Here is a 13,356-nt window from a genome sequence, read left to right on the forward strand (position 1 = left end):
GGATCACTTTTTAAAAAAATACATAATGTGCACTTGTAATTAATATTTAAAAAGACAGACAATTTAGAGTATAGTATATCAGTGCAGAAAAACAGCTGTGCAATAACAGTGAAAATGTTATTTAGAAAATAGGTAAAAACAGAGTAGGTGATTGTGAATACGGCAGCATGTGTAAATACTTTTTGAGTTTGTTGGGAGAAGTGATGGTTATAGAGTCCGACAGCTGCTGGGAGGAAGGACCTGGGGTAACGCTCCTTTGTGCATTTAGGATGCAGCAGTCCATTAGTAATTTTCCGAGTTAAAGTATGCCAACACTGACAACAATATGCTCTGGTGTCTTTTCTGCAGGTCAGTGAATTGCTGGGAACAACAGCCCCCAAGCAGCAGGCAACACTCACTGTGTCCTGCCGTGGGGAGGTGGGCTGGAGCTCCGTGGGACAGCAGCAGACCCTGCGGGAGTTCCTGGAGTACAAGCTAAACCCAGAGCTTGTTCTCCCCAAGATGGAGGGTGTCACAGAGTTCACAGAGTACGTCTCTGAAACCGTAGACGTCCCCTCGCCTTTCGACCTACTGGAGCCCCCCACCTCCGGAGGCTTCCTGAAACTGTCGAAGCCATGTTGCTACATCTTTCCCGGAGGACGGGGAGACTCGGCGCTCTTTGCCGTGAACGGCTTCAACATCCTAGTGGACGGAGGCTCCGAGAGGAAATCCTGCTTCTGGAAACTGGTCCGTCACCTGGACCGCATCGACTCGATTCTGCTCACTCACATCGGCGCCGACAACCTCCCGGGTATCAATGGGCTTCTGCAGAGGAAGATCGCAGAACAGGAGGAGGAGCAGTCACAAGGCTCCACAAACTACAGCGACTGGATGAAAAACCTGATTTCTCCAGAGCTTGGTGTAGTCTTCTTCAACGTGCCAGAGAAGCTCCGTTTACCAGAGTCTAATCTCAAAGTGAAACGCAGCATCGAAGAGGCCTCGCTTACTCTGCAGTACCTTAGTAAACTAGGAATCAAGCCAGAGCCCCTGTATCGAGTGGTCAGCAACACCATCGAGCCCATTACACTTTTTCATAAGATGGGAGTTGGGAGGTTAGATATGTATATTCTTAACCCAGTAAAAGATAGCAAAGAGATGCAATTTTTAATGCAGAAGTGGGCTGGAAATAGCAAGGCCAAAACTGGCATTGTGCTGCCCAGTGGGAAGGAAGGAGAAATATCTGTGCCCTACCTGACATCAGTTACAGCCTTAGTTGTGTGGCTACCTGCCAGCCCTACAGAAAAGATCATCAGAGTGCTGTTCCCTGGGAATGCACCACAAAACAAGATCTTAGAAGGGCTGGAAAAACTAAAACATCTTGATTACCTGAGGTATCCTGTAGCCACGCAAAAGGACATTGCTTCAGGAGCTCCTCCATCGGCTATTAAGCAAACAAAGTTAAAACAAAGAACGGATAGCAAAGAAAGTCTCAAATCCTCCCCTAAGACCACAGCAAAGACCTCAAAGAAAGAAGCGGATGGACAGGATGATGTGTCAAACACAACAGAAGCAAAAAGTGACTCTGTAAAGGAAAAAATTGTAGAGAAAAAAGAGGAAAAGAAGCCAGCCAAAACGATAAAATCTAAAACAGAAGTGCCCGAAAAGAAAAAACTGAAAGAGAAAACTGTGAAAAAGCATTCGAAGGAAAGGGCGTCAAAGATGGATGAGAAGAAAGACAAGGAGAAGAAAGAGAGCAAGAAAATAAAGAAAGATGATTCTGCCAAAAAAGATGACAAGAAAGAGGCCAAGTCCAAAGAGGACAAGAAGAAGGATGCATCCAAACTTGAGCTGAGAAAAATCACCAAACCGGACCTGAAACCTCTCACACCCGAAGTCAGAAAGACTTTACATAAAGCGAAAGCGTCAAGTAAAACCAAGACAATAAAAAACAAAACCACAAAGGCTGAACCTTCTGAGCCCAAAGCAGACAAAGTGAAGCCCGTGGTTGCTAAACCCGAACCCACTGAGAAAAAAGCTGCTGTTGGGGGTACAACGGCTGTATCCACACCCGAAGACCTCAGTAAGTATTTTGAAGAACTGAAAAAAGATGAAGGAAAAGTTGTATCAGCAGAGCTACCTGTGAGTGATAAGGTTTCCATAGGGCCAACGGCAGAAAGTCCAATCCAAGAGAAGGCCGAAGCGCCAGATGCCGTTTCAGAAATCCCACAGAAACCAAAGTCCCCTGAAAAGGCAACGTCAGCTCCAGATGCAGAAGCAAAAGCTGAAGGGAAAGACAAAGAGTCAGCTCAAGAGAAAGAACTAGAAGAAGCTCAAATATTTGAGGATGAGGGAGCTGCATCTCAGGAGGAGGAGGAAGAGGAGGACGAGTCCCCCGCTGCAGAAAAGAAAGCCCTGGAGGAAGAAGAGGAGGAGGACATGGGAATAGGTGTGGATGAAGATGAATCAAAGTGGATGGAGGCAAAGGACGATGAACTTGACAGGAAACATGAGACAGAAGAAATGGAGAAATCAGAACGTTTGTCCAACAAAGCTTTGACAGCACAGGAATTCCAAACAACTCCATCCAGAAAAGAGGAGGAAAAAGAAGCAGAGGTGGAGGAGGAAGTAGAGGAAGAGGAGGAGGGGCTGGAGAAACCTGAACTGGAAGAAGTAGAGGACTTAGACGTGATAGCAGATGAAGAGATCAAAGTCAAGCATGAAGATGAAGCCGAAAACAAAACAGGTGAGATTTCCTCCGCGGTGACCATGGAAGGAGCCGCTGCAGCTGAACCTGTCTTCTACATTCAGGACGAGATGATCCCTGGATACTCCGAGACAGAGCAGACCATCTCTGATGAGGAGATCCACGAAGAGGCGGAGGAGAGAATCCCACATCTCCAGTATGACGTCGGTGTCTACGACATCTCTGTACCTGATCAGACGGGTTCCTTTGTAGACATTCATGGCATGCGAGAGATGCAGGCAGCTGCCATGGTAGAGAAAGGTTTCATTCCAGGTGTGCAGGAGCAAGTGTCTGTTTTCACCAACATCATCACTGCTCCCCTGGCAGAGGAGGAGCACGTGTCCTCCGCAACATCCATCACAGAATATGACAAAATATCCTCCTTTCCTACGTCTATTGCGGACGATCAATCAGTGGCATCTGTTGCTGCACCCCCTGCTGAGGAGCCGCTCAAAACCCCGGGTTCTTCTTCAACAGCCGTAACCACATGCCAGGGCAAAGAGCAGCCACCCTCTGCAGGAAGTCTGTCACCACCTTCCTTAGAAGAGGACAAACTGTCCAAGTCTCCGTCTAATGATTTACAGCTCCCTATTGCAGAGGAGAAGATGGTAACTGAAGCTCCTGACAAGACAGAAGAGGAGGAGGAGGAGGAAGAAGATGAAGAGGAAGAAGACCAAACCCCTAATGTTGACATTTCTCTTGAAAAACTTCAAGAGGGTTATGCTGCATCTCAAATACTGCAGAGCAAAAAAACAGACGAGGAGCTTCCTGGCAGTAGATCTCCAGAAAAGACTCACCATGACATCAAACCAGACCATCTACCAGTGGAGGAGGAAAACATCGATGCGGTAGCTCCTAAAGACATTTCCTCTGTTGTGCCTACAAGACCCTTTGGATCTGACTCAGTAACCTCAGAGAGCGAAGAGCGCTGCTTCAGTCCGGATGACATCACTGTGAAAATGGCTTCTCCTCCACAGTCCGGACCCTCGAGTGCTGCTCATTCTCCAATTCATCAGTCTCCAGTAGAAACCAAGACAGAGGTTTTCCTGCATTCGGAGTTGCTTAAGGAGGAGGCACTTTCTGAAGAAGTCATCACAAAGGACAGCCAAACCAAAATGAAGGATGACCAGGAAAGTGAAAAGCAGAAAGAAGTTGACAGACAGAAAGTAGGCCTGTTTGAAGAAATGTCTGGAAGATCTGAGGATGAATCATTTGAAAGGGACATTAAAGAGGCTGTAGTGATGAAAGAGACAGAAAAAGATATTACGTCAGTGCCAAAGGAAGAAGAAAAACATGCAGAATTAATGTCTGCAGATGTATCGTCTTTAACGGAAACTGAACTACCTGTTGGGGCCAAAGAGGATTCCCTCCCATCATCTGACAAAGAGGATCCTTTCAGCCGTACCGGAGAGAAGGAACCTAAAGTGCCTGGGTCAAGTAAATTCCCAGAGAAGAGTAGTTCCTTAGATCACGATAAAAAAGATGATGACAATGATGATGATGATAAATGTGCTATTAAAGTCACCAGTGTTGGGCATGAAAAAGATACGGATGAGGTCCCAGGTTGCAAAGAACCCAGGGAAGAAGAAAGCCAGAAATCTGTCATTCAGGAATCAGTTTCAACCGTGACGTCCGTCGTGGATGAGAAGGCAGAGAAAATAAAGGAGGATATTTATGACACTACACCTACTGAAGAAGGAGCAAAGGGTACTGGAGCTATTGATGAAGCTATTAAATATGATCACAAAGAGACAGAAGAAAATGATAATACCAAAACCAATGAGCAAGTACAGAAAGAAGCTGTGCCTTCTGAGGGCAAACAAGTCAAAGATGAACAGACAGAGAAAGATGGAATACAACAGCACAAACCTGACCTCAAAACTGGTGGTGACTTAAAAGGAATAGAGGTGGAAAAGGGTGATATTTTTGATGGAGAGATTTTAAAAGATAATGAGAAGAAAGAGATGGATACTTTTCATATGACCCATGAAAAAGATGTTGAAAAGGTTCAGCCATCAGATATCAGTGATGTTAAGGAAGAGAGCCAGGGGGAGGGAAAGACAGATGATGTGCTATTTTCTGAGTCTTCCAAAGAAGAGGAGAAAAAGGAGAAAGACTCAGACATCAAACTACAAGAAGAGCAGGAGGAGGAAAAAGAAGTGGGAAAACAAGATGTGTCACCCACTAAGCCCCTTACAGATCAAGGAGAAGAAGAGACGAAAAAAGATGAAGAAATTAGTGATCCACACAAAGCCCCTTTTACCAGGAAAGAAGATGATGAACAAGAAATTAGTACAGATGCAATCTTGACATTCAGCCACACCAAAGTAGAGAAAGACATAATAGTGAGTCAAGAGATCACTGCAGACAGGTCAGCAACTGAACAGGAAGAGAAAATCTCAAAGAAGGAAAATATTCCATGCACTAAGCCTTGCCAGGAAGAAAATAGGGATCTAATTCCACTCAAAGATGATGCATCCCTATTTAAACCTACAGTAGAAGAAGACAATAAGCAGGCCATGAAGATAGAAGATCCTTTGGCTGTTCAGTCCAGTACGTCTGAGGAAAAGGTACTAAGTAAGGAAACTCCTGTTGGTAAGCCAACAATTGAAGAAAAAAGAGAGCACAAAGAAAGTAAAGACACTGCTCTAGATGCAGTCAAAGTTACTAAAATGGACAAAGTGCCTGAAATCATAGGTAAAGATACTGAATCCTCCACTACAACAAGCAAAGAAGCAAAAGAGAGGCTTCCACCTGAAATACCAATCACAGGAGAAGAGCAGCAGCAGAAAGCACATGAAAATGTCACTTCTGCTGTCAAAGCACCTCCAATAGTAGAAGATGATGCAATAATAAGTGAGCATGTCAAAACAATCAAAGATGTAGCAACCCCAAAGGACGTTGGTAATGAGGCTACTCCCACGATACGAGATGAACAAGACAAAGACGTCAGTAAAGATCTTTGTGGAGTTGAAAGAACAGCAGAGGGAGCAAAAGAGACAATGGCAGCGAAAGAGGAGGCAATCCCTATCAAACTGTCCAAAGAAGAACAAGCGACAGTTCACGATCATGGTGTAGATGTCCTGCATTCCAAGGAGGAGAAAGATACAGCTAAGGACTCAATTTCTGACATGAAACCCAGCAAAGAGCAGGAAACTAAAATAACGGCAGGTGTTTCTCCTCCCACGGAGGAGCAGAAGAAGGTTGAAACCAAGGATGATGCATCAGATTTGAAACTTGACACAGAGAAGACAAAGAAGACAATCATAGAAGGACCTCATGTTGAAATAGTTAAGGTTAAGGAAGAGGATGAAAAGGCTGATGTTATTGAATGTGTTATTGATAAAAAGGAGAAAGAAAAGGAAGCTGCTGAAATTTCTAAGGATGGAAAGGTGGAGGATAAAGGAGATGTTTCTGTGAAACAACCCCAGGAGGACGTTACTGACCAAAAACTCATGCCAGAACAAATGAAGGACACCACTGAACCACTCTCTGACACAAAAGACAAGGAGTCATCTAAGGTTGAAGCTCTTAAAGAAGAAAAAGGTGAAATGAAGCAGGAGAGTCAGGTCATCAAGGAGACGCACATTCCAACAACTAGCACCACAGAGGAGAAAGATAAGTATTCCATTCTGTCAGAATCCAAGGTGGATGATAAAAAAGATGATGAAAATGCACTTGAAGAAGGTTCTGATGAACTGTCTGGAATCCATCCAGGGAAGGAAACTTTCTCAGAAGGAACACAACAGAGATTTGTGTTGAAAGATGACATTGGTGTGTCTTTCCGAGAAATCCAGGGAGAGCCACAAGAACAAGAGAAAGAATTGAAGGTTATTAGTTCAAAAGAGAGGATGGAGAGAGAAAAAGACGATACGCATGTTGCCGAACTGAGCAAAGAACAGAAAATGGAGAAAGAGCAAGAGAAGGACTACACTTATGAGCCTGAGGACGTTAAAGAAGAAAAGACAAAACCAGCTGAAGATGTGGAGATAGTTCAAGAAAAGGATGCTGTGTGCATACAAGTAGATGATGTCACAGAGAAAGCAAAGCCCGATTACATTGAAGCAGATCAAACTAAAGAGGAAAAATGGGAGAAAGAGGAAGTGCAGGAGAAAGACCAGGACAAAGGCATCAAACAGCCTTCACAGGAAATATCAGGGGAACAAATGTTGACCCCCAAGTCAGATTACAAACCTGCATTTGCGGTTCAGTCATCAGATGAAGACAGAGAGGATGAAGAAGAGGAGGACATCTGCATGGGAGGAGCAGGTTCCCGACCTTTGTCAGTAGAGTCAAAAAAATCTGACCATGATATTTCCTCTGTGAGTGTGACTCCAACGCAGACTCCCCAAACAAGTGACCAAACTAAGCCTCCTGCATCTCAGCTTCCTGCAGTGATCATACCCATTCTCACTATGCAGGAACCGTCCCTGGATGAGGACATCAAAGAGTCTGGAAAAGAAGAAAGCAGACTTTCACCTGAAGTTGACAAAGATGTTGTGAAAACAGAAACCACAGCCGCTCCACTTGCCAAGCCAGAGTCGACTCTTGATATTGCTACATCAAAGGAGGAGGAAGCAGTTTGCAGTAGTGCAGCTGTCAAAGCAGAACCGGCATCACAAGCCACTGAGACAAAGCCCGTGTTGTCAACAGTGTCCAGTACCGACAGCCAACCAAGGAGCAGCACACTGTCGAGCACAGAAAGCCAGTCCAGTGTGGAGGAAAGACTCCAACAAGAGAAACACATACCGGAAAAGACCAGGCCAGATGAGAAACAAGCAAAAGAAGCAGAAAGGGAGATGGAAGGAGAAAGGGAGGTGGTGTCTCCAGGACTGTCACAACCCTGTTCATATTTCATGATTGATAAAGAATCTGAAGATGCTAGAGACACCACTAGAAGTGCAAAAGCAGATTCAAGTGAAAAAATGAGCTTAAAAACAGAGATTATAACTGAAAGCCTCGGAGATGAGGCAGAAACTTTTGGTGCATCTAAGTATGATCCAGATGAAAAGCCCATCCCTAAACATCAAGATCCAGTGAGAAGAGAAGATACTGAGATTTCTCTAGGCTTTGATACCACTTCCGATATCTGCATTGATGATAACCGAAGAGCGAGCCAGACGGAAAGTGGAGGAGCCATGTTTCTATTAGACGATCAGTACAAAGAAGAACCGCTGTCCTTCAGCAGAGTTGACTATAGCCCGGTGTCCCTCACAGAGAGCGAGAAGAGCAGCCACCACAGCCGAAGTGCCTCCCCTAGAGACGAAGACAGGGAGAAAGGCCAAGAGGAAGAAAGTCAGAGAGAAGAAAGAGCAGATTCACCTTGTGTCGACAAGAGCTATTACTCCACAAACATGAAAGACAACAAAACATCCCAAGCCGCCGAGTCATACTCATTTACTCTCAAAGAAGACAAACCTGAAAAATCAGAGAAAGAGAAAGAAGAAATGATGGAAAGAGGAGCTTCAACTTCTCAGATACAACCAACACAAGTGGGTGACATTGCTGACATTCAGCCTGCAGCCACCTCATTAAGAGAAGAAACAGTTTCAGCTCTAAGGGGTCACTCTGACCTAGGGGCGACCGGTGGAACATTTGGAGAAGTCACAGAGAAGGAGAAGACAGAAGAACAGAGAGAAAAGTATGCTGAGTCATTCAAATATAAAGAGGAAAGTTCTGATCGTCCGAAGGAGAAAGATGGCTCTCCGTCTGGTCGGCATTCACCTGCAGAAAAAGACATTTTACCTCAACGCGCGTCATCTTCAGTGAGCCAAGATCCTCCAGCTGATTCAAGGAGCGGCGCTACAGCCACATGTGTGGGACTTGATATAGACGACAATGTCCTGGCATCTGATTTCAGTAAAATTAGCAGCTCTGTTCCTTGTAAGTCTTTACATTTTCCAGAGGGAAAAGAGATCCTCATGGACAAAAGGCTGCTGGTAGAGGGAGAGGATTTCAGTGTTGATGATGATGAAGAGGAAGACGAAGAGGAGGAAGAAGAAGACATGTCAAGTGATATAGATATGGAAAAGGGAGCAAGGGAGCAGTCAGAAAAAGAAATGTGCCGACGCGGTTCTGATGACAGCACTAAGTTTGAGGAGACAGAGGACTCAAATAAAATGTCCCAGTTGTCTGAATCAGGTTTCTTCAAAGAGCCGTCAGCCTGTAAAACAACTCCTGATGATGGCTCAGCTTTCCAAGTCAAAGACACGGGCAAAACAGATGGAGGTGACAAACAGGAGAGCACAATTGGAGACACAACAGCTTCAAAACCTGAGACAAAGACTCAAAATTTAGACAGAACACCTAAAATGGATGAAGGCGGTATCACAGCAGAAGATACTCAAAAACATTCTGATGAAACAAAAATAGAACACAAAGACAAAGTTGATTATTCATCTGAACAGACAACAAGGTCGCCACCTGTAGATCACGTTTCATCTGAAGTGCTAAAGGAAGATGACGCCAACATTTTACATCCACCAGAGTCTCAGTTTGAAGAAACGACAGAAGCAACATCTACGAGAACACTGATAAGCTGCTCTTTGACATCTGATCATTCTGAGGAAATGTCCAAACCTACATCTAGTCCTCCACTTTCTGATAGTGGGTTGAGCAAATCTGGAGGTTTTTCTGAGGACAGTCAAGGTGGGCTGAATGTGGAAAAGAAAGAAACCTCTGGCCTCCCAGATGCCTCTAGACAGTCCGAGTCAAGTGACGTTAGATATTTCAGCCAAAGTCGAAATCTTCAGTGCACAGACATCGTGACAGAACATGAAACTACTTCCTCAGATATCTCCTACACCACCCAAACAAAGTCTTCTTCAACACATTCCTCTACATCATACAGCTACTCGTCTTCTGCCTCAACATTGGCTCTTTTCAGCCAGGACTTGGGGGGGAAAGTTGCAACTTTACCTCAACCAACTTCTGAGGTACCTTTGGCCAAGGAGGAACTTCCATTTAAAGCGGCGTCCACAGGCTCGTGTTTCGGAAGTTTCCAGAGGGACGAATACCTGGAGGTGATGACAAAGCCTGCAGGAGAAATGTCCAAGCCATCATCTGTGGACTCATCTGCCACTCCCAAGAAGCCTGAGGATCAAGAGCAAAAGGCTGATATAAAGCAGAGTACTGAGATATCAACCTCCATCCCGGCAACTTCTCAACCTAACATAAAACCAGTAGCTGTCCCCGACAGTACATCTACATCAGAAACTCACTTTGATGTCTCTCCTCTCCAAAGGGCTGATTCCTCTGACCAGGGGTCCAAGAAGAAGGAGCCTGAAACACTTGAAATGGAGGACAGCACCCTGCCATGCCGCATTGAATGTCAAAAAATCCAAGTGTCTGACCCAAAGGAGGCTTTCTCTTCAAAGACTGCTGAAACGTATTCAGCAGAGAGTACAGTTCAGTTCACAGAAGAAAGGACCGTCACCATCACCTCTACCAGTACAGTGTCTATACCTGCCGTGACAACAGAATCAACTCAACATGCAGCCTCAATAACTCCATCAAGTGACATTGGAGCCACTCAAACCTCATGTGCCACAACAGACTTAAAGGACAAGATGACTAAAGGAGCTTCTGAACACATGAAGGAAGATGTCCATATAGAGGAAAAAGAAATAAGTGGAAAAGATGAAAAGACAGAAACAATTAAGGACATAGGCACCAAACAGAAGACAGAAGAGAAGAAACTGGATGAAAAAACTTGTAAAGATGGAAGTATAGAAGATAAGAAAGAAACAGCTGACCCTAAGGTGAGCGAAAAAATAGAAACTGGGAAACAAGTAGAGGCAGAAAAATGGGAGGACAAATGCTTCTTAGAGAAGCCATCAGTGAGGTTAGAAGTAAGGAGAAAGAGTAGCTTATCAGACTGGGAGCTTTTGCAGAGGCCTGAGGACTATCCAGGTACCCCTCCACCAGACTACGATGATGGTGACGAAGTAGCAGATGAAGAAACTAAGGAATGGGGGGCCACTTCTCATACTACGTCAATGTCCACCTCAGCAGAGTCTTACCACACAGAAGCACCTAGCAAAGCAGACATCCAGGCTGCTCGTCCCTTTGACCTGAACACTGGAGCAACTTCTTCTGACTACCCTGAGGCCTACTCGTCCTGCGAGTATAAACACCGCAAGGGTGAGCTTTCTCCATCCTTCATCAACCCCACTCTTCACCACCTCTCCAGCGACGAGGGTGAAGAGGACGGACAGAGCGACCGCTCTCAGGAAGGAGACGAGGACGAGCACGAGCAACACTCAGTGAAAAGGAGGTCGCACAAGCACAGGCGCCATCACGCTCAGGGTCACCATGGTGAAGCTGGACAGGGGACACACCAGGTGACGGGAGCAATGTCCTGTGGTTTGGCTGTCACATTAGCCGGGGAAGAGACACCTCCAACATCAGTCAGTGAGTCATTACCTTCACAGTCAGACTCTGATGTCCCTCCAGAAACAGAGGAGTGTCCATCTATAACTGCTGAGGGAAATCTGGACTCTGACGAAGATGCAGAGCATCTGCCAGTGGACAAATCAGCCTCTGGAGTTGGGAGCAGCCACCATGGATCTTCACCTCGCTCGTCTCAGAAAACCCACGATCCCCTCCCAGCCCCTATAAAAGACCCCCTGCCCCACCCGCCCCATCCAGATGTCTGCATGGTCGACCCAGAGGCTCTTCTCAATGACCACAGCGGCACAGAGAAACTTCTGAAGAAGAAAGGCCTCAGAAAGGGCAAACCAAAGTCAGCCTCTCCTGCTCGTAAAGGTGATGCCAGGAAGAGGTCTTCTACTCCGGTGAAGACCAAGGACTCCAGCTCACCTCGTCCTGCCTCCCTCAGGAGAAAGGACACAGACAGAAGCTCTAGACTGATCAAAATGTCTGAGACGCAAGGCTCAAGGAGTGAGCTCCTGAACCCCGGGAAAGGGTTGGTCAACGGCATCAAGAGCAGTTCAGGTATGTTAAAGTCCACATTTCATTCAACATAGCATCACCATGAAAAATATGCAGATCCCAGACTAACTTAAATCTAATTAGATATAGTGAACACACAAATAGGCAGAGTTGAATACTGTTTTGTGTTCATGTCTGTTGATGAATAAATCAGATTTGTGATTTCAAAGTACTGAATTAGGACTCAAGACCTTTCCCCAAAACTCTCTACATTGTGAAGTGCCGATTGTCACGCCATTAAAGGCAAAAATATATTGGCTTTTTTTTTTTCATTAAAATATTCCAGCATGCTTTTGGCATCAGTAAGCACAGATTGCTGCTACGCCAACCCTGTGAAGTATAAAAGGGCTCTTGAAGAAGTCTTTGGTAAAACACTTCAACAACATCCAATTTAGTAAATCTTCACCAACAGAAGACTTTCAAGCTTACACTATAAGAACCTCATAATACTGTGATTTTCTTCTGCAACGGCAAAGGGTATATACTTTTGACATGCCATTTTATATTAAAATATGTATAAGCAACTAAAGTAGTTCATGTTTCAAAACGGATTCTTTTACATTTTTTACAATCTTTTTAGATATGCCGGTCTCATTTTCAGTCTGAATGAGTCAGATTAACTTCAATGTTTGATTTAGACATTTTCATTTAGCACTCAAAAGAAAGAAAATTTTTTATTTTACAATACATTATCACTATCATGAATAAATAGTTACTCAAAGTAAAGAGTACTCTTATTGTTTATAAACACATTTAGAAAGCATACAGCACACACAAAATAGAATAACAGAATTCTTTCAACACATATGAACCTCAAACTTATTCATACCTCCAACAGATTTAGATTTCACCGATATCTTCTGACTGGAAGTGACATTAGTGTTTCTGAGTGGCCCAGCCACAGTCCTGAATTGAAACCAACAGAGAATGTATGCAGTGAGTTAAAGATTAGGGTGTTGGTATGGAGGTCTTCTAATCCTGGAGCTCATCACCAAAGCTGTGTAAAGCTGGTCAGCAATCATAAGCTGACGCTGTAATCCCAATAATGATTTTTTTCATCGACATTAAGAAGTGAATAAATAATGCTTGACATGCCATTTTAAAAGGCTACTTTTTGATATTTTTTTCCCTTAAAAATGTATGCTACTTTTATGTTTAATGATCTTTTGTGAGATTGCCGTCTCATTTCCTGTCGGAGAGAACCTTGTTAGTTGAATGTAAAATGTTTAAACTTCTCAAAAGGTTGGAAGTTGTCTATTTGGCTGCAGTGACTCAGAAAGTCTAATTGGCTTGGTATAAATGTAGCTTATATGATGTATTTTCCTGAGGTTTATGTGCAAATTGGAAGTAATTAGTTCAGTTGATAAATGAGCTGCTCTCCTTCGTTCTGCCACTATGTGTCTTCCCTCGTATCCAGGAAACAGCTCCCAGAAAACTAGTACAGCTGTTCCCCCGGGACCGCCCGTCTATATAGACCTGGCCTATGTGCCTAACCACTGCAGTGCCAAGAACGTGGACCAGGAGTTCTTCAAGAGAGTGCGGGCTGCTTACTACGTGGTGAGCGGGAATGACCCGGGAAGCGGAGAGCCCAGCCGTGGAGTTCTGGATGCTCTGCTGGAGGGGAAAGCTCAGTGGGGCTCCAATTTACAGGTACCTGAAACCTTCACGTGCTCGACAAGCAC

At 44.6% G+C, this 13,356-nt stretch overlaps 1 protein-coding gene across 4 annotated transcripts in view; it reads left to right on the forward strand.

Moving 5' to 3' along the window:
• The window catches only part of map1ab (microtubule-associated protein 1Ab), a 65,465-nt gene that overhangs the window by 46,731 nt on the left and 5,378 nt on the right, over nucleotides 1–13,356 (forward strand). For all 4 annotated transcript variants that reach the window (XM_044125496.1, XM_044125498.1, XM_044125497.1 and 1 more), the window contains 2 exons: nucleotides 349–11,677; nucleotides 13,092–13,324. In XM_044125496.1, coding sequence (XP_043981431.1) covers nucleotides 349–11,677; nucleotides 13,092–13,324 — 11,562 coding nt within the window. The remainder of the gene's footprint in view (nucleotides 1–348; nucleotides 11,678–13,091; nucleotides 13,325–13,356) is intronic.

The sequence above is a fragment of the Gambusia affinis genome, linkage group LG08 (genome assembly GCF_019740435.1).
Source record: "Gambusia affinis linkage group LG08, SWU_Gaff_1.0, whole genome shotgun sequence".
Lineage (NCBI taxonomy): Eukaryota > Metazoa > Chordata > Actinopteri > Cyprinodontiformes > Poeciliidae > Gambusia > Gambusia affinis.